Source organism: Cibotium barometz, chromosome 34 (genome assembly GCF_041138505.1).
Source record: "Cibotium barometz isolate CiBa-2024 chromosome 34, ASM4113850v1, whole genome shotgun sequence".
In the NCBI taxonomy this organism is placed as follows: Eukaryota; Viridiplantae; Streptophyta; class Polypodiopsida; order Cyatheales; family Cibotiaceae; genus Cibotium; species Cibotium barometz.
This window is the reverse complement of record NC_141079.1, coordinates 22,310,017-22,331,561: the sequence shown is the minus strand read 5'-3', so window position 1 is coordinate 22,331,561 and position 21,545 is coordinate 22,310,017. Positions and strand designations below refer to the sequence as shown.

At 45.5% G+C, this 21,545-nt stretch overlaps 3 protein-coding genes across 3 annotated transcripts in view; 1 reads left to right on the top strand and 2 right to left on the bottom strand.

The window, feature by feature from the left end:
* EMB2016 (mRNA methyltransferase EMB2016) overlaps window positions 1-21,545 on the top strand; it is a 96,401-nt gene that overhangs the window by 44,834 nt on the left and 30,022 nt on the right.
* LOC147618792 (uncharacterized) lies at window positions 471-9,278 on the bottom strand. Its single transcript, XM_086773849.1, has 5 exons — window positions 8,618-9,278; window positions 8,287-8,487; window positions 1,474-1,618; window positions 1,157-1,318; window positions 471-1,032 (listed from the first exon to the last, which is right to left on the bottom strand). Exons 1-5 carry the CDS (start codon window positions 9,139-9,141, stop codon window positions 610-612), a joined length of 1,455 nt encoding a protein of 484 aa, XP_086629975.1. The 5' UTR covers window positions 9,142-9,278; the 3' UTR covers window positions 471-609.
* LOC147618791 (uncharacterized) lies at window positions 9,277-10,221 on the bottom strand. The gene has a single exon (XM_086773848.1). It carries the CDS (start codon window positions 10,087-10,089, stop codon window positions 9,427-9,429), a length of 663 nt encoding a protein of 220 aa, XP_086629974.1. The 5' UTR covers window positions 10,090-10,221; the 3' UTR covers window positions 9,277-9,426.

The window sequence follows — 21,545 nt, the reverse complement described above, 5'->3', positions numbered from 1 at the left end:
ATATCAGCAACGATGTCGGACCAGACGATCGTAATAACTTATGATGAGCCTAGGTTTCACTTATATAGGCCATAATTAACCCCAATGCTTTTATAAGCTTTTAACCCTGTAACTACTTATAACTATGCCTCCACTTATAAGCCTCTTTCCATGTTAGGGATACCTCCTCACCAAGGTTGATGTGTACGTACTGTACGTTGTGTATATGTACGTACTGTACGGTGTTCCGTACAGTAAAATTTTTTATGTACGTAAAAATACGTACCATTGGCAAACAATGAATGATTCAACACCTTTCTACATTTAAGGTACATAAAAGTTTGAAACATTCAAGAATCAAAATAAACCAATTTGCATGTAGTATGTACTAATTTCAAAACACACATCATATACTTGACACAATGGCTGTCAAGACAAAATAGACGTAGAAAGGCTCATACTAGAGCATACAAATAACAAATGTTTGATGTCAACCTAAAAGGCTCATACTAGAGCATACAAATAACAAATCATAAATGTCTGATGTCAAGAGTCAAGACTCAAAAGTAAAAAACACTAAGCAATAACAAAGAGTCTCGACTCGACTCTCGAGACTCTACTCTCTGAATCTCAAAACTCCTCATCGGATGAGGATGATGACACTCCTGAAGAGAGCAAGTCCCCATCTGTCAGGACGTTGCCCTCTTCATCATACTCTGGCTTTGCCATCATACTCTGCTGTCCTGGATCATCATCCTCCGTAGGCTGAATGAGAGGAACAGCCTCATTTGCCCGTCTCCGAGGAGTACGGACAGGAAGCTTTCCTCGCCGAATGGTCTCTCGTCGTGAAACTTCTAGACCTGCATCTCGCCCGACTAACGGGAGACTGAGAACTCGCGCACGTGACCTCGTCACACGTCGATCCACACTCTCCAGCTCTCTGTGCAGCATGCGAATAATCTCCTCCTGATCGTTTCTCACAAGCTGTTGCTGCTGCTGCTCAGTCTCCTCTGCACTCCCCTCCGAGACCAACTTCAATTTCGATGGATCTGTCTGTTAAAAAACAAAATGCAATTCAGTGTTCACATTATTAACAGCGTAGAAAGTAGTAATTAGTAATTACAAATATTCGCTTGTAATATGTATAAACGCTAGCCCAAAGTTTCAACTTTCTAACCTGCTTGGGTGTCCCCAAAGCGTGGTAATCTCGCACAAGCTTCATATTTGCTCGGCAGTAGACCAATCTCTCTAGCTGTGCAGTGCTGAGTCGATTACGGATCTTCGTGTGAATTAGCGAATAAGCGCTCCAATTGCGCTCGCATCCACCAGCAGAGCAATCCTACATGTCACATGTGCATTGTGACGTGTCAATGGTGACAAATTACAATGGACATTGGACATGGTCATAGACAATAGACATTGATGATTGGACAATGAACCATGGTCCCAGGTCCATAACACATGTATGGAAAATGTAAAGATAGAAAACTTTACCTGTGAGAGGACACGTAAAGCGATACGAGTGAGCTTTGGAAGACCTTGTCTTCCATAACTCTGCCACCATGTAAGAGAGAACTTCGTTGCCTCCGGCCTCAACGCCACAGCTCTAGTAAAGGATGACCCTAAATTATTTTCATAGTGTTGGGGTAAAGGCGTTATGCCCACCCTTATAGTGTGTACAAGCCCATAAGTTATAGTACATAGTACACTTAGTACTTTTAATGTACTAAGTGCACTATGTGTACTAGTGCAATATACATGTGTGATAGGGGAGTCACACACTCATGCTTTTCATGAGTTGACTTATCCCCACAACTCTCTCTCTCTCTCTCTCTCTCTCTCCCTTGCTTCTCTGTGTATGTCTCCCATGAATGAACTCTAAACCCTAATTCAGTTTTCTCCCCGTCAACTGGTATCAGAGCCCTTAGTGATCCCTCCCTTCCTCTTCTCCTTGATGATTTCTGTCCACAGTCTGCTGGTCGCCTGCTTCAATCAACTGTTATCATCCTGCGTTTTTCTTCTGTGTGAGCTCCGCTGCCCCAAAGCCTACTGCTGCCAGTACAGATAAGCGCTTGGCTTGGCCGGAGGCGCCCCAAGCGCAGGCAGGTTGCTGGTGGTCACTGGGCCCGTCAACAGAGGCCAGCTAGTGGCCCTGCATGGAAGCGCGCCAGCGCTAAGTGAAGCGAAGGACGACTTGACACAAGGCGTGTAGCGTCGGCTGGTCCAAATAGCGAGCGTCAAGCGAGTCAGCTGGCGCTAGGCGAATACGTGTAGCGCTGGCCCTTCCTTCAGCGTGAGAGCGAAGGCGCTAGGTGACGAAGGTAGCGAGCGAAGGCACGCAGGCGAAGGCTAGTAGCAACCGTCGATCGTGGAGGCAGCAGCCGTAGGCTGGGCGTCGAAGGCTACTAAGCGAAAAGGCGTTAGACAAGTAAGCGAAGGCTGCGAAGTGCAGGCGAAGGCGACGCCGGTGACCAGTTGGGTTTTCTGCCCGGCTGTAGCCCGCGTGTGTTCCACGCTCACCCATAACACGTAAATGCCAACTGTCAGCGCTGAGCAGCAGACGCCCCTTCACGTCACCTTCTCTCAGAGTTGTATACACGCAGCACAGTAATGCTGAAGATGAGAGCTTCATAGCAGGCAGCCAACCGTACATCAGTTACAGTAGCTTCATCATTCCCCTTCTGCACAGCATCAACCTCCTCCTCTCCTGCAACAGAAATCAACATGCAAATCAGAAAAAATCAGAAATTTCAGAGGTATTTGCCTCTAATTTTTTGCGAATTTCTTATCAATTTAATCAATTGAGCAGGTACAGGTGCCCAATTGCTCAATTTTTGAGCAAAATTGGCAAAATTGGGTGACATTGGTCACAATCAGGATCAATTTGCAGGAAATTGGTCACAATCAGGTTCAATTTGCAGGAAATTGGATGTCGAAATTTGGGGCTTTTGATGTAATTGTGCAATTAAGCACTCATACATGCTGTATGATGTGAAAAATCGCACATTTGGGCAAAATTGCAGCAAATTGCAGCAAATTGCAGTGCAAATCAAGGGGCTTTTGTGCCGATTGAGTTGATTTGCATGCAGGCAATCGCATTTGATGCTGTGGATAATGTGTTGATGCCTTACAAGCACTCAATGTGCCTGTAAATCAAGGGGCTTTCATGTATTTGATGTATATGTGGCCAGGGGGAAGCATCGTGAACACTCTGGATGCCTTCATGTGCGTCAATGTACCATGTATGATCAGAAACTGATCTCAAATCAAGGGGCTTTTCAAGTTTGTATGCTTGTTGAGCTTGGCAAAGCAGCAGGCAAGCCATTTATGCCTTGAATCCTCAGAAATCAGCTTGCAGTCAAGGGGCTTTTGCCCAATTTCTGTTCGGGACTGTTTTATGCAGTGTACAGGACTGTAAAAGTCTGATTTTCACTCATTTGGACAGCCAGGAGAGCATTTATTGCTATTGTACCTGCTGGTACAGATTTGGCACAGCTTTGTGCATGTTTTGGCATGGCTGTACACTGTTTTGAGTGATCAAAAGGTTCAAATTCAGCTGCTGAACTTGCCGGGACAGGTTTGGTACATCATTGGTGAGCACTTGGTACTGCTGTACAGTACTTTGGAAGGGCAAAAGAGCACATTTAAGGTGCTGTCCAAAATCTGCAGCAACCAGATTTTTGGTGTTTTCATCACATAAAGTGGGAGAAAAGTTGCATTCTTGCTTCCGCAGTGGGAGATAAAGCTTGGGAGAACATTTGTGAGCACTTTGTGTGCTTTGGGTGCAGTGTTTGCACATTTGCAGGGAGTCAGGCATTGACAGGTTGCATTTTGCTATGGCAACCACAGGTGAGAGCTCTTCATTGCTTCACATCAAGAAGCTTGAAGGCTCGCAGAATTATGATATTTGGCAAACCCAGTGCTACAATGTGTTGCTCCAGAAAAAGCAGCACAAGCCTATCAAAGAAAGGGGTGTGATGCCCGCTTCTCTTACTGCTGAAGAGTGGGAAGATATGGATGAGCTGGCAAGATCTACTATCATGTTGTCTGTGTCAGACTCATTACTTTTCAGCATTCGTGAAGAGAAGACAGCTTGGGGAATGTGGCAGAGATTGCAGGACTTGTATGCCCAACAAAGTGCCTCAAGCAAAGTGTATTGGTTGAAGAAACTCATAGGCCTTCAGATGAAGGAAGGGGCTTCTATGACAGCCCATCTAAATGAGTTTAATGGTATTGTCAGCCAGGTCATCAATCAAAAGTTGGCAATGGACGATGAGTTCAAAGCCACTTTTCTGTTATGCACTTTGCCAGAGAGTTGGGACACATTCAGGACAGCCACTAGCAATTCGAATGCTATGCTGTCATATGCAGATGTTGAGGGTGCTCTTCTTCAAGAAGAGATGAACAGGAAAAACAACTCTGTTGGAAAGTCCAATGCAATGAATGCACGTGGGAGATCCCAGCAAAGGGGGAAAAGCCAAGAAAGGGGAAGGAGCAAGTCTCGCTCCAAAAAGGATTTGGAATGCCATTATTGTGGCAAAAAGGGACACATTAAAAAGCAATGCTACAAATGGAAAAATGATCAAAAGGAAAAGGGAAAAGGCAAAGACAAAGAGAAGGATGAAGCCAAAGATGTAAAGCCAAAGGGCAAAAGTGGAGTCAAGATCGAAGAAATCAATGTGTCACATGCAGGTGGCAGTGAGGATGAGGTCCTCTTTACGTCTTCACTTGATGCCCATTCACTTCTTACAGGTGGTCATGGTATGCACTCATGGATCATTGATTCAGGTGCCTCCTTTCATGTCACAGGTTGCAGAGACTTGTTTGTCAGGTACACTGCTGGCAATGAAGGAGTGGTTTATTTGGGTGATAACCATGCATGCAAGATACTTGGCAGAGGTGATGTGAGGCTTGTATTTTCAGATGGCTCACAGCTTATGCTCCATGATGTCAGGCATGTGCCTGAGATCAAGAAGAATCTGCTTTCTACTGGACAGCTGGATGATGCTGATTATGTTACCACATTTGGTAGTGGAAAGTGGAAGATTAGTAAGGGCTCACTGGTTGTTGCCAGAGGCTCTAAGGTGGACACTCTTTATTTCATGCATGCAGGTGTTTGTCACCATGCTAATGTAAATGCAACCGAGCTGCCGGAAATTTCTATGTGGCATAGCCGGTTGGGACACATGAGTGTCAAGGGAATGGAGCAATTGTCTCGTTTGGGTTACTTGCCTTCTCTAAAGTTTTCAAGTTTTCAGTTTTGTGAGCATTGTATATATGGCAGGCAACTGCAGTGCCCCCACAAGAAAGCTCTTGGACAGAAAGATGCTCAATTAGAGCTTGTGCATACAGATGTATGTGAGATGCCTCAGCTTTCTTTGGGAGGGGCAAAATATTTTGTGTCTTTTATTGATGATGCCACACGCAAGGTGTGGGTTTATCCTCTTCGTTTGAAGAGTGATACATTTTCAGTGTTTCAGAAGTTTGTTGCTCTTGTTGAGAATCAAACTGGCAAAACACTGAAAGCTTTGCGTTCCGACAATGGTGGAGAGTACATGTCCAAACAGTTTCAGGACTTTTGTGATGCTAAAGGCATCAAGAGGGAGCTCTCTACTCCTTATGATCCTCCACAAAACGGGACAGCAGAGAGGATGAACAGGACCATACAGGAGAAGGTCCGTTCTATGTTGTCACATGCTGCATTACCTCATGGTTTTTGGGCTGAAGCTGTTATGACAGCCGTTCACCTTATAAATAGGTCACCGAACACGAGGCTTGGTGGGAAAGTGCCAGAAGAAGTATGGACAGGGAAGCCTCCGTCATACAAGCACTTGAGAGTGTTTGGTTGCGTTGCGTACGTGCACATACGCAAGGAAATACGCACCAAACTTGATCCTAAGTCTCACAAATGCATATTCCTAGGATATGGTGACAGAGGTGAAATGGGGTATAGACTTTGGGATCCCATGAATAGAAAGATCATACGCAGCAATGATGTCATTTTTGATGAAACATGCATGTATAAGGAGCCTGCAAGGCAACAGGAGCCTGGCAGAGTCATCTTTGATGATGATGGACATCATGGACAACAACAAAGGGCTGTAAATCAGCCATTACAGCAGGAAAACCAGCCCTTAAATGGTGCTGAAAATGGTCCAAATGGACAGCCAGAGATGGCAGAAGATATCCCTATGGATATACCACAGTTAGAGGAGATACCGGGCATGATTTTTCAGCCTTATGGCATGGAACAGGAGCCACCAATGGGTGATATGCAGGCTGGACAGCAACCTGCAAATGATGGTCATTGGGTACGGAGGTCCACAAGACCCTCCAGAGCCCCTGACAGGTTTGTTCCAGGGGTTGACTACTTGATGCTTACTGACTGTGGGGAGCCCTCATGTTACAAAGAGGCTTTACAGAGGGCAGACAAGGCTCTATGGGAGCGTGCCATGAAGTCAGAGATGGATTCTCTGCATAAAAATGGAACATGGAAGTTGGTGCCTTTGCCTGCAGGCAAGAAGGTTTTGCCATGCAAGTGGGTTTACAGGCTCAAAGTTGCACCAGATGCAAAGCCAAGATACAAAGCCAGGTTAGTGGCTAAGGGCTTCAAGCAGGAATATGGTGTGGACTTTGAGGAGATCTTCTCTCCAGTGGTCAAAATGACCACACTTAGAGCTGTATTAGCTTTGGTTGCGCATGATGATCTGGACTTGATTCAGATGGATGTGAAGACTGCTTTTCTTCACGGTGATCTCCATGAGGAGATATATATGCAGCAGCCAGAGGGTTATGCAATAAGTGGAAAGGAGAAGCTTGTATGCAAGCTGAAAAAGAGTCTTTATGGGCTCAAACAGGCACCAAGAGAATGGTATCATAAATTTGATACATTCATGAAAACTCAGAAATTCAGGAGAAGTGACATAGATCACTGCTTGTACACCAAGAAAGCTTTGGATGGCAGTCTCTTGATTCTCATTTTGTATGTTGATGATATGTTGATTGCCGGGAAATCTCGTAAAGAGATGGATGCATTGAAAAAGAGGCTGCATGAAACCTTTGATATGAAGGATTTGGGTGATGCAAATCACATTTTGGGTATGCGGATACTTCGGGACAGAAATCAGCATGTGTTGTATTTGTCTCAGAAGGAATACATTGGCAAAGTCTTGCAGAGGTTCAATATGGACGGGGGGAAGAAAGCTAGTACTCCTTTGCCTCCATATGTGAAACTCAGTGCTATGGACAGCCCACAGTCAGATAGAGACAGGGCTGATATGGCCAAGATTCCGTATGCTTCAGCTTGTGGCAGTCTCATGTATGCCATGGTTGCTACTAGGCCGGACATTGCATTTGCAGTGGGAGTGGTTTCTAGATACATGGCCAACCCTGGCAAGAAGCATTGGGAAGCAGTGAAAGGTGTCATGAGATACCTGAAGGGCACACAGGATTTGTGCATTTGCTTTGGCAAACAGGATGCATTAGTGCATGGTTACACGGATTCGGATTATGCCGGTCATCCAGATAACCGGAAGTCTACTACCGGTTATGTATTTACATTCACAGGAGGTGCTGTGTCATGGATATCCAGGATGCAGAAGTGCACTGCCTTATCTACTACAGAGGCCGAGTATATTGCAGCCACAGAGGCTTGCAAGGAGGCATTATGGCTATCTCGGTTAGTGGTTGATTTGGGCTATACAGGGGATATTCCATTGTTGCATTGTGATAGTCAGAGTGCCATCCAGTTGGCAAAGAACCCTGTTTTTCATGCAAAGACGAAGCATGTGGATGTGAAGTATCACTTCATCAGAGAGGTGATAGAGAACAAGCAAATTCAGCTTGTTAAGATTCATACGGATGACAACCCGGCTGATCTGTTGACGAAGAGTTTGCCTCCGGAGCAGTTTGCTCATTGCAGACACTTGATGGGCATTGGATGAGGCCAGTTTCAGCCTTGATATGGCCTTGTATATTATCATGTACATGCTGATTTTTTCTTTTCCTTTACTTAAGGGCACTTTGCCTTTAAGTGGGAGGTTGTTGGGGTAAAGGCGTTATGCCCACCCTTATAGTGTGTACAAGCCCATAAGTTATAGTACATAGTACACTTAGTACTTTTAATGTACTAAGTGCACTATGTGTACTATTGCAATATACATGTGTGATAGGGGAGTCACACACTCATGCTTTTCATGAGTTGACTTATCCCCACAACTCTCTCTCTCTCTCTCTCCCTTGCTTCTCTGTGTATGTCTCCCATGAATGAACTCTAAACCCTAATTCAGTTTTCTCCCCGTCACATAGCTTGCGAGCTCTGCATCAATGTCCAACTGCTCATCCTCCTCGCAAATCAAGCCAATGTACGCATCCTTGCCCTGTAGTAGACTCCTGTCATTAAAAAGAGTTGGCTTCTTGTAGAAAGGATGAAGCAATGCAGCCATCGCATGAATGGGCCGACTCATAAATGTCCATCTCTTGTCTACAATAGCCAAGATCTCTTCCCGACTGTAAAAGCATTGACGCAACATTAGTTAACAGGCTGAATTTTGATTATAGTATTTACTATTATACATTATAGTATTATACTAAATATTTAATAGACTCGAGAGTAATCATTGCAGAAGCAAGTACATACCGATCAAGCGCCAGTGATCTGCAGCCTCTGATGTGTGTCTTCATCTCTGAGAAGAGATGATAGACTAGGCCCATGGTGGAGCCCTCCATGTCTGTGACACGCAGCAACACATAAATTGGCTGCAATGCTACTATCATAGCCTGCACCTCCGACCAAAAGGACTCATCAAGCACCCGCCGCTGTATGTATCTAGTGGACTCCTGTGCGTGATGCATCTCTCTCCACTTCGGGTCCACTACTGTCTGTAGAAGTGGATCCCTCACTGCATAGAGTCGCTGCAACACAAGATACATATATGCAAATCTGGTCTTCAAGGGCCGCACCATGTCAAGTGTACTGTGACTCCTAAAGATAGCCAATGCCTTGTGCTTTTTGCGGAAAAAAGTAGTCATTTTTGTGGCATCGGAAACAATAGGCAACACCCATGTTAACTTCCCAATGTCCTCCATCAACAAGTCAAGACAGTGAGCTGCACATGGAGTCCAGACAATGTTCTTAAACTCTGCCTCAATCATCTCACCCATAGCCTTGCAATTGGAGGCGTTGTCAGTAATAACCTGCACCACATTCTCTGGGCCAACCTCAAGTATAGCCTGCCGGATGTGCTCATAGATAAACTCACCTGTAATCCGCTCTCCAGCCTTTCCTGCATCAACAGCACGCAAGAAGTACGTGCCAAGGCAAGACGACACAAGAATATTAATGATGTGTCGCCTACGAATGTCACTCCAGCCATCTGAAATGATGGTGCACCCAAACTGCCCCCAACCTGCCTTCACTGGTACCAATGCCTTATCTATCAATGCTTTCTACTCCTCAAGCGTAGTGGTCCGCATCTTATTGTATTCCAACCCCGACCAATCCTCTGTGTGTCCAACCTGGGCTATGGCTCTGACCATCCTCTGCCACTGCTCAGTCCTCAAGACATGAAAGGAGATGTTGCACTCAATGAGAGTGCGAGCAATCTCCATCTCAGCCACTTTCTGGCGCTCCTTCACCCAAGAAAGAGAGGCAACTCGAGAAGGCAAGGTAGTCTGCCTTGGTGCATGCATCTCTCCATCATCCTCCACATAGTCCTGCTGCTCATGCATGGTACGAGCCCTCTTCCTACTACCAGTGGGCTGCTCCTCCTGAACCTGTGAAGAACCACCCAAGTCTCCCAAGAGTGCATCATGGAGAGCATCCTGTGTCTGTTGACTACCTTTCACCTTTTTCCCTGCACCCATTGCTGGAAAATTCTCAGCAATCAACTTATCCCTAATGTCCTTTGGTACTGCCTTGCACCCTGCACAGTTATTGGTTGTGCCAATGCCTGTCAAGTGCATAACGACGCGAGAAATGGTACTGGTGAGCTGAAAGTTGCAATACTTGCATTGCCATCGTCGCGTGCCAGATCCAGCTTGCCCTGGCGTGTTGACAATGCGGATCACATTGGTGTGCTCTTGCCAATACGGGTTAGTTGGCTTAGGCATGATGGCTCTTGAGACTTTTGTCTGCACCTGCCAAGTGCGCAGCACATATGCAAGAGAAAGAGATAAGACTCAAGACTCAAGAGGGAGAGAAAGAGAGAGAGAGGAAGATGCTCAGTTTACCTACACGCACGCCTGGCGGCAAATTTCCAACGCTGTGGTCGCCTGGTCTTTTTCGAAATCTTCCTGCTCTCGCCTCTCTGTAACGCACGCTCTCTGGAGTCCAATAATTAAAGTTGAAAGGCCTAGTATGTACCCAAAGGCAGCCGCCAGGCGGGCGCCCATTCATACACGCTCGGCGATTTTCAGCATTAAAAAACCCACACGTACGGATCGATCCGTACGTGTACGGATCCGTACAGTACGGCCGTACGGTACGGATCAGATCCGTACGTACGTATATATCAACCATGCTCCTCACTAGGTGCCCCATGTCGTGTGCACCTATCCTCTCATGGAGTCAAGATAGCACTTTAGTTTTTGTTAATTTGGGAAATAGCCTGAACTTTCCATCAATATATCTCACTTATATAGACTTTGGGTCTGCCATGAAGAGCGAGGACTTAAATGCCAAGGACACTTCATGATAGTCCTGGTTTATGTCAAGCAGAAAGGCACTACAGCCCTAAGTGTCCTTATCTAGAGACCATGCTTCAACATAAGTCTAACCTCATCATTTATGCTAGCCTAGTTGTGACTTTTTGGAGACATAACAAAAGTGTTGCACTACTATTAGCTCCAAAAATGTGTTGCTCAGTTGTGATGTATATGCCCGCTTGGCATCAAGGTAACATGTCGAGGTCCACTAGAAAGCATCGACCAGGCGCCAAGTCGGGGAGTGGGTAGTTTTGGGTGAAGGTCCCACCCAAAAGCCACACGACTTGTTCCAGTTGATATGCGCACCAGAAGCAAGGCATAAGAGCTCAATAGCCTCAATAGTCTCAATAGCCTCTACAAAATGTCGAAGATTCCCACCTGAGTTGGACAAGTAAGCAACTATGTTATCCGCAAACTGTGCATCAAAGAGCTTCTCCAAGGTGTGAATGGGGAGGCGGAGACCCTGAAAGCTGGTATCCGGCGTGTGTAGGAAGCTGCTCATGGGCTCCATGATGAAGAGTAAAAGAAAGGGGGCAGCCGTGGCGCACCGAGCGGGTAATGGAGAAGCGTGCCCTGAATGAAGACCTGGCTGTGCGCCGATGATTAGAGGACCAAGACACCCTGCTTCCAAGAGGCCGAGAAACTCATCGGAAGCATGGTGCTCTCTAGGAAAGTCCAGTCAACTTGGCCTTCTCAAAGTCGAGGAGGAGAACCACCATATCCTTTTGCCTTAGCTGAGCCAAGGCAGTCACCTCCCAAAAGTGAAGGTCTTATCCAGGATGCTCCTATCCCGTCGATGAGATCAGGGAGGTGTGGCTGAAGGCGGAGACTCCAAAAATGTGTGTTCGCATATTTTACTTTTGAGACTATTTGTATCCCCACGGATCTCCTCAAAGAAAGCTCCTGTATAACAAGACTCGAAACCTGCAAAACAAAGCCAAATAACGTGAAGGGGGTGCAGACCTAACTCACCACCCAACCTTGACAGCCGTGGGCAAAACCCACAAGTCTTGGCTGTCTCCACCGAGCCATGAGCTGAGCTAACTAGCAAGACGTACCGACCAATCTCTACCCTGTGACGTCCCATACCGCCACGGAGCTACCCTCGTGGGCCTTGAGTCTACTGCCGGCCTAGGTTGCATGAAGCAAGTGCACGTCTGCACTAGATCCAGGCTCCTGACCATAGAGCTCTCACAAAGACTCGCGAGACTCTATGTACTATTGACTAACCTTGGCCACTCTTTTATAGGCTCTTGGCCGGTCACCGGACGTCCACACTTGGATGTGAAGGGAGAGAATTAGGGTTTCATGTGGGAGACATACACAGAGAAGAAGAAGGGAGAGAGAGAGAGACATGTGGGGATAAGTCAACTCACAGTATGAGTGTGTGACTCCCCTATCACACATGTATATTTGCTCTAGTATACATAGTGCACTTAGTACATTAAAAGTACTAAGTGTACTATGTACTATAAAACTTATGGGCTTGTACACACTATAAGGGTGGGCATAATGCCTTTACCCCAACAACCTCCCACTTAAAGGCAAAGTGCTCTTAAATGAAGGAAAAGAAAAATCAGCATGTACATGATAATATACAAGGCCATATCAAGGCTGAAACTGGCCTCATCCAATGAGCAAACCGCTCTGGAGGCAAACTCTTTGTCAGCAGATCAGCCGGGTTGTCATCTGTATGAATCTTGACAAGCTGAATCTGCTTGTTCTCTATCACCTCTCTGATGAAGTGATACTTCACATCCACATGCTTCGTCTTTGCATGAAAGACAGGGTTCTTTGCCAACTGGATGACACTCTGACTGTCACAATGCAACAATGGAATATCCCTTGTATAACCCAAATCAACCACTAACCGAGATAGCCATAATGCCTCCTTGCAAGCCTTTGTGGTGGCTGCAATATACTCGGCCTCTGTAGCACTTCTGCATCCTGGATATCCATGACACAGCACCTCCTGTGAATGTAAACACATAACCGGTAGTAGACTTCCGATTATCTGGATGACCGGCATAATCCGAATCCGTGTAACCATGCACTAATGCATCCTGTTTGCCAAAGCAGATGCACATATCCTGTGTGCCCTTCAGGTATCTCATGACACCTTTCACTGCTTCCCAATGCTTCTTGCCAGGGTTGGCCATGTATCTAGTCACCACTCCCACTGCAAATGCAATGTCCGGCCTGGTATAGCAACCATGGCATACATGAGACTGCCACAAGTTGAAGCATACGGAATCTTGGCCATATCAGCCTTGTCACTATCCGACTGTGGGCTGTCCATAGCACTGAGTTTCACATATGGAGGCAAAGGAGTACTAGTCTTCTTCCCCCCTTCCATATTGAACCTCTGCAAAACTTTGCCAATGTATTCCTTCTGAGACAGATACAACACATGCTGATTTCTGTCCCGAAGTATCCGCATACCCAAAATGTGATTTGCATCACCCAAATCCTTCATATCAAAGGTCTGATGCAGCCTCTTCTTCAAGGCATCCATCTCTTTACGAGATTTCCCGACAATCAACATATCATCAACATATAAGATGAGGATCAATAGACTGCCATCCAAAGCTTTCTTGGTGTATAAGCAGTGATCTATGTCACTCCTCCTGAAATCCTGGGATTTCATGAATGTATCAAATTAATGATACTATTCCCTTGGTGCCTGTTTGAGCCCATAAAGACTCTTTTTCAGCTTGCATACAAGCTTCTCCTTCCATTCACTGCATAACCCTCTGGCTGTTGCATATATATCTCCTCATGGAGATCACCGTGAAGAAAAGCAGTCTTCACATCCATCTGAATCAAATCCAGATCATCATGAGCAACCAAAGCTAATACAGCTCTAAGTGTGGTCATTTTGACCACTGGAGAGAAGATCTCATCAAAGTCCACACCATATTCCTGCTTGAAGCCCTTAGCCACTAACCTGGCTTTGTATCTTGGCTTTGCATCAGGTGCAACTTTGAGCCTGTAAACCCACTTGCATGGCAAAACCTTCTTGCCTGTAGGCAAATGCACCAACTTCCATGTTCCATTTTTGTGCAGAGAATCCATCTCTGACTTCATAGCACGCTCCCAAAGAGCCTTGTCTGCCCTCTGTAAAGCCTCCTTATAATAAGAGGGCTCTCCGCAGTCAGTGAGCATCAAGTAGTCAACCCCTGGAACAAACCTGTCAGGGGGTCTGGAGGGTCTTGTGGACCTCCGTACCCAATGACCATCATTTGCAGGTTGTTGTCCAGCCTGCATATCACCTATTGGTGGCTCCTGTTCCATGCCATAAGGTTGAAAGATCATGCCCGGTATCTCCTCTAATTGTGGGATATCCATAGGGATATCTTCTGCCATCTCTGGCTGTCCATTTGGACCATTTTCAGCACCATTTAAGGGCTGGTTTTGTTGCTGTAATGGCTGATTTACAGCCCTTGGTTGTTGTCCATGATGCCCATCATCATCAAAGATGACTCTGCCAGGCTCCTGTTGCCTTGCAGGCTCCTTATACATGCATGTTTCATAAAAAATGACATCATTGTTGTGTATAATCTTTCTATTCACTGGATCCCAAAGTCTATACCCCATTTCACTCTGTCACCATATCCTAGGAATATGCATTTGTGAGACTTAGGATCAAGTTTGGTGCGTATTTCCTTGCGTATGTGCACGTACGCAACGCAACCAAACACTCTCAAGTGCTTGTAGGACGGAGGCTTCCCTGTCCATACTTCCTCTGGCACTTTCCCACCAAGCCTCGTGTTAGGTGACCTGTTTATAAGATGAACGGCTGTCATAACAGCTTCAGCCCAAAAACCATGAGGTAACGCAGCATGTGACAACATAGAACGGACCTTCTCCTGAATGGTCCTGTTCATCCTCTCTGCTGTCCCGTTTTGTGGAGGATCATAAAGAGTAGAGAGCTCCCTCTTGATGCCTTTAGCATCACAAAAGTCCTGAAACTGTTTGGACATATACTCTCCACCATTGTCGGAACACAAAGCCTTCAGTGTTTTGCCAGTTTGATTCTCAACATGAGCAACAAACTTCTCAAACACTGAGAATGTATCACCCTTCAAACGAAGAGGATAAACCCACACCTTGCGTGTGGCATCATCAATAAAAGACACAAAATATTTTGCTCCTCCCAAAGAAAGTTGAGGCATCTCACATACATCTGTATGCACAAGCTCTAACTGAGCATCTTTCTGTCCAAGAGCTTTCTTGTGGGGGCACTGGAGTTGCCTGCCATATATACAATGCTCACAAAACTGAAAACTTGAGAACTTTAGAGAAGGCAAGTAACCAAAACGAGACAATTGCTCCATTCCTTTGACACTCATGTGTCCCAACCGGCTATGCCACATAGAGATTTCCGGCTGCTCGGTTGCATTTACATTAGCATGGTGACAAACATTAGCATGCATGGAGTAAAGAGTGTCCACCTTAGAGCCTCTGGCAACAACCAGTGAGCCCTTACTAATCTTCCACTTTCCACGACCAAATGTGGTAACATAACCAGCATCATCAAGCTATCCAGTAGAAATCAGGTTCTTCTTGATCTCAGGCACATGCCTGACATCATGGAGCATAAGCTGTGAACCATCTGAAAACACAAGCCTCACATCACCTCTGCCAAGAATCTGGCATGCATGGTTGTCACCCAAATAAACTACTCCTTCATTGCCAGCAGTATACCTGACAAACAAGTCTCTGTAACCTGTGACATGAAAGGAGGCACCTGAATCAATGATCCATGAGTGCATACCATGACCATCTCCTGCATGGAGTGAATGGGCATTAAGTGAAGACATGAATAGGACTTCATCCTCACTGTCACCTGCATGTGACACATTGACTTCTTCAATCTTGACTCCACTTTTGCTCTTTGGCTTTGCATCTTTGGCTTCATCTTTGTCTTTGTCTTTGCCTTTGTCCTTTTCCTTTTGATCATTCTTCCATTTGTAGCATTGCTTTTTGAAATGTCCCTTCTTGCCACAATAATGGCATTCCAAGTCCTTTTTGGAGCGGGACTTGCTCCTTCCCCGTTCTTGGCTTTTACCCCTTTGTTGGGATCTCCCACGTGCATTCATTACATTGGACTTTCCAACAGAGTTGTTCTTCCTGTTCATCTCCTCTTGAAGGAGAGCACCCTCCACATCTGCATATGATAGCATAGCATTTGAATTGCTAGTGGCTGTCTTGAATGTGTCCCAACTCTCTGGCAAAGTGCATAAGAGAAAGGTGGCTTTGAACTCATCGTCCATTGCCAACTTTTGATTGATGACCTGGCTGACAACACCATTAACTCATTTAGATGGGCTGTCATAGACGCCCTTCCTTCATTTGAAGACCTATGAGTTTCTTCAACCAATACACTTTGCTTGAGGCACTTTGCTGGGCATACAAGTCCTGCAATCTTTGCCACATTCCCCAAGTTGTCTTCTTTTCACGTATGCTGAAAAGTAAAGTGTCTGACACAGACAACATGATGGTGGATCTTGCCGGCTCATCCATATCTTCCCATTCTTCAGCAGTAAGAGAAGCGGGCATTACACCCCTTTCTTTGATGGGCTTGTGCTGCTTCTTCTGGAGCAACACATTATAGCACTGGGTTTGCCAAATGTCATAATTATGTGAGCCTTCAAGCTTTTTGATGTGAAGCAATGAAGAGCTCTCACCTGTGGTTGCCATAGCAATATGCAACCTTTGACACAGTCAATGCCTGACTCCCTGCAAGATGTGCAAACACTGCACCAAAGCACACAAAATGCTCACAGTTGTTCTCCCAAAGTTTATCTCCCATTGCGGAAGCACGAATGCAACTTTCCTCCCACTGAATGTGATAAAATCACCAAAATCTGGTTGCTGCAGATTTATGACAGCACCTTAGATGTGCTCTGTTCCCCTTCCAAAGTATTGTACAACAGTACTAAGTGCTCACCAATGATGTACCAAATCTGTACCGGCAAGTACAGCAGCTGAAAATGAACCTTTTCCTCACTCAAATCAATGTACAGCCATGCCAAAACTTGTACAAAGTTGTACCAAATCTGTACCAGCAAGTACAGTAGCAATAAATGCTCTCCTAGCTGTCCAAATGAGTGAAAATCAGACCTTGACAGTCCCCACCATTGCATACAACAGTCCCGGACAGAAATTGAGCAAAAGCCCCTTGACTGCAAGTGGATTACTGAGGGTTCAAGGCATAAAAGTCTTCCCTGCTGCTTTGCCAAGCTCAACAAGCACAAAATCTTGAAAAGCCCCTTGATTCAAGATCAATTTCTGATCATGAATGGTACATTAATGCACATGAAGGCATCCAGAGTCTTCACAATGCTTCCCCCTGGCCACATATACATCCAATACATAAAAGCCCCTTGATTTACTGGCACATTGAGTGCTTGACAGGCATCAACACATTGCCCAAAGCATCAAATGCCAGCGCCTGCATGCAAATCAACCCAATTGGCACAAAAGCCCTTTGATTTGCACTCCAATTTCCTGCAATTTAGCCCCGAATGTGAAATTGCTCACATCATACAGTATGTATGAATGCCCAATGGCACAATTACATCAAAAGCCCCAAATGTTGACATCCAATTTCTTGCAAATTGACCCGGAATGTGACCAATGTCACCCAATGTTGCCAATTTTGCTCAAAATTTGAGCCATTTGGACCTGTACCTGCTCAATTGATGAAAATGGACATGCAAAATCCCAAAAAATTGAAGCAAAATACCTCAGACAATTTCTGATTTTTGTTTTAGAAAAAAAAGGGAGGAGTCGTATTTGCTCTGATTCGTGAAGGAGCTGATGCTGCTGCTTGCAAAGAGGACCCCTGTTTGCCGCGGCTGTGGAGAGAGGTGGTCGAGATGCCAATTCACAGTCGAGCTTGGGTTGGTCGCAGGCATGGGCCCTGTTTGGGCAGGCTGGTCAGCCGGTGACGGCGCGAGCAAGATGGTGATGGAACTTCAGTTGGACCTCGAACGGAAGCGTAGGCTGGGCACAGGAGGGGACGGTGGCGGCGAATGCCTCCCCACTGAATCCACTGGCCCGGGAGGGCAAAACGGGTGGCAGGTGGAGCTTTCTCCGTCGGGCGTGGAGGCTGAAACGGGTGGCAGCGGAGCTCGCTGTAATAGAGCCGCCAGGCAGGGAGGCCAAATCGGGCGGCGACAGAGCTCGCAACACTAGCGTCGCCCTGCCGGGAGGCAAACGTGGGCGACGACGAGCGGTAGTTGTCAGCGGAGCTGCGCGTAGACTGTTTGCCGGACTGTTGTTTGCTGGACTGCGCGCTGGATTGCAGTGACGGGCAGATGAGGCTGTTGAGGTCGGAGTGGGCGCTCTGTCTGAACGCAACGCTAGGATCAGGACACGGAGGATAGAAGTTGCACACCAGAACCAGGCGCTCCAGCCCCGGCAGCGCTCCGCTTCGTACGTGCTCCTTACTGAGCACCAGAAAGCTCCAAGCAATCTCCTCTGCTCGTGCCAAGCTCAAGGCTCCATAGCCGAGCTTCTTCTTCGCGATGAAGACGACTCCGCACACCCGCACACACACGGACACAACCGCAGCTCTGATACCAGTTGAAGGAGTTGAGAGTTAGGGTTTCATGTGGGAGACATACACAGAGAAGAAGAAGGGAAAGAGAGAGAGACATGTGGGGATAAGTCAACTCACAGTATGAGTGTGTGACTCCCCTATCACACATGTATATTTGCTTTAGTACACATAGTGCACTTAGTACATTAAAAGTACTAAGTGTACTATGTACTATAAAACTTATGGGCTTGTACACACTATAAGGGTGGGCATAATGCCTTTACCCCAACAGGAAGCTTCCAAAAGTCACTTGTAAACTTAGAGTCCCTATCATTGACCGTCCTGCGGTAAACCGTACAGTCTAAACCATTGCTTGATAAATTGCCTTGCTAATTGCGTAGCTGTAACAGTCTTCCGTGTAGGTAAAATTCTAGTCATTTTTGTCAAGCGGTCCACCACAACCCAAATAGAATCGTGGCCTTGACGTGTTCTTGGTAATCCGGTAATAAAATCCATGGAAATACTTTTCCACTTATTACCTGGGATTTGTAAAGGATGCAGCATCCCAGCCTGTCTAAAGCGTTCAGCTTTATTTGCTTGACAAACTTGACACTTGAGGACATAATCTTCTAAATACTTTCATCTTTGGCCAATAAAAAGTGTGTTTCACTAAAGCTAATGTCCTGTGTACCCCGGGGTGTCCAGCAGAAGGGGCGTTGTGACACTCCTTAAGAATCTTGGACCTAACGTCCGAGACCTATGGTACACAAATTTTGTCATCACGGAATAGTAAACCATTCTGAATCATGCACTGGCCTCCCGCAGCCTAAATGGTAGGCTGCTCAAGCACTGAGTCTTGGTCAATCAACGAGCTCCCGTCTTGGATCCTTTGCCAATATGGACCAAAATAACTATCAGTCCTGCAAAGCCCTCTCAATGACTGAAATAAGTCAGTAGAAATCTCGGTGAACGACAAAGTATTCACCTCTTTGATCCGACTAAGCACATCTGCTAAACTATTCATGGACCTCTTTCGATAACGGATCTCAAAAATCAAAATCTTGCATTAACTCAGCTCATCGAGCTTTTCTTCCTCACAAATCATCGACATCACACACATACTTGATTGACTGATGATCAATTAATACCACAAACTTGGAGCCATATAAATAATGCCTCCAAACCTTGAGAGTGTGAATGACAGCATAAAGCTCCTTCTTAAGGGTTGGTCAACGAGATTGAGTGTTGTCTAGCTTTCTACTCTTGAAAGCAACAGGTCTACCATCTTGGAATAGAGAAGCCCCGATCGCATAGTCACTCGTGTCAGTCTCAAGAACATAAGGTTGACTAGGATTGGGTAGTGCTAAGGTAGGTGCTTCCTTGACTTTATCTTTCAAAAGTCTGAAGGCCATATCCAGATCATTATTCCAAGTGAGAGGCTGATTTGACTTACGTCTACAAACTGCCAACAAGTCGGTCATCGGTAGGGTGAGCTGAGAGTACTCCCGCACAGATATCCGATGAAAAACAATAAAATTGAGAAAAGAATGAAGTTGTCTCACTATCTGCGGTATCGGCCAAGCCAAAACCTTCTGAATTCGGTCATAGTCAATGCTCAACCCGTCTCTTGTGATCTTGTGTCCCAAGTAAATGATTTCTGTCATAAAAAACTCACATTTACTTAATTTAGTATACAGTCGATTCTGTCTTAAAATAATCAAGACAATCGTGAGGTGTCTAACGTGATCCTCAAGAGTATGAGTATATACTAAAATATCATCCAAGAACACAACCACGAATTTCCCCAAATGTTCACGAAAAGATCGTTCATCATTTGCTGGAAAGTGGCTGGTTAAAATATCATCCAAGAACATAACCACGAATTTTTCCAAATGTTCACGAAAAGATCGTTCATCATTTGCTGGAAAGTGGCTGGAGCATTGGTTAACCCAAAAGGTAATACGAGAAACTCGTAAAGGCCATACCTAGTCCGAAAAGCGGTTCTTTCGACATGCCTTTCATGAATACGTATCTAGTGATAGCCAGTACATAAATCTATCTTTGTGAAATACTTCGCTCCGACTAATCGGTCAATCAGGTCATCTGATCTAGGGAGAGGATAACAATTCTCTATTGTCAGTTTGTTCAATCTCTTGTAATCTACACACATTCTCCAGGTGTTGTCCTTCTTTCTCCTAAGTAACACAGCACCGCAAGGTGATTTACTTGGACAGATTTGGCCCATCCTCAAATAATTTGTGAACTTGCCAACTCATCTTCCCTAGCCTGGCTCATCCTGTAAGGTGGAATGCTAACAGGTTGAGCACCAGGGACCGTATCAATACGATGATCTACTGCCCTTTCGGGTGGTAAGCCCGATGGCAGCTCGTTTGGAAATACATCTTGAAATGAATCAAGTAACTTCTTTAATTCTTTACTTTCAAACACACTTAATTCATTGACATCCATAGTAGGTATGAGAAATGAAGAAAGTGAAATCAAGACACAGTGGAAAGCATTATACAGAGAAGAATCCATTATATTTCCAAAATCAACGTTATTGACAAGAGGTTCCTGAGAGGGATGGATACAATACTGGGTGTTCCGATGTTCAAAAGAAAAAGAATGACTAGACCCTTCTATCTGGACTTGAAGGGTCTTAAAACACTTAATCCCTAAAAACAAGTCTACATGCTCTAGATGCATAACATAGCACTCAAGAATATCTTCGTAGTCCTGAATCCGGATCGGTAGCTTCTTCACCTTTCAATCCCATACTTGTCGACCCGCAGGTCGGCGTACCTCGTAGGTATGATCGTTAAGTGTTGTGTCCAAACCCAATTTCTGCACAAGTTCGTAATTAACAAAGATGTGTGAGCTTCCAGGGTCTAGAAGAATGTGGATTCTATGGCCATTCACTTCTCCATAAACTCGGAGAAGATCATGCAAGCCAAAAACTTTAGAGTTGAATATACAATCAGAACATGAACTAGGGCGAGGAAGTACAGTGACTGAAGTACCTGTCAAAGACAACTAGTTGGCTACCTTCGTCTTGGGTCTTGCGTTGGTCTTTGCATCCTTCTTCTTCGGGCACTCATTATGCATATGTCCTTTTTCTTCGCAGATGAAGCAACATCCCTCCCTCTTAAGCTTCAAAGCCTTGAGGAGACGGTTTTTCTTTGTTGGAGTTGAAGTAGAATTCTTCAAAGGTTGGTCCGAAGACTTTCCTTTTGTCGTACTAGCTATCGGCGCGGAGAACTTTCTTTTGTGTTTGTTCCCCTGCTCGGTCGCGGGTTTGGTTTTGGAAGAGACC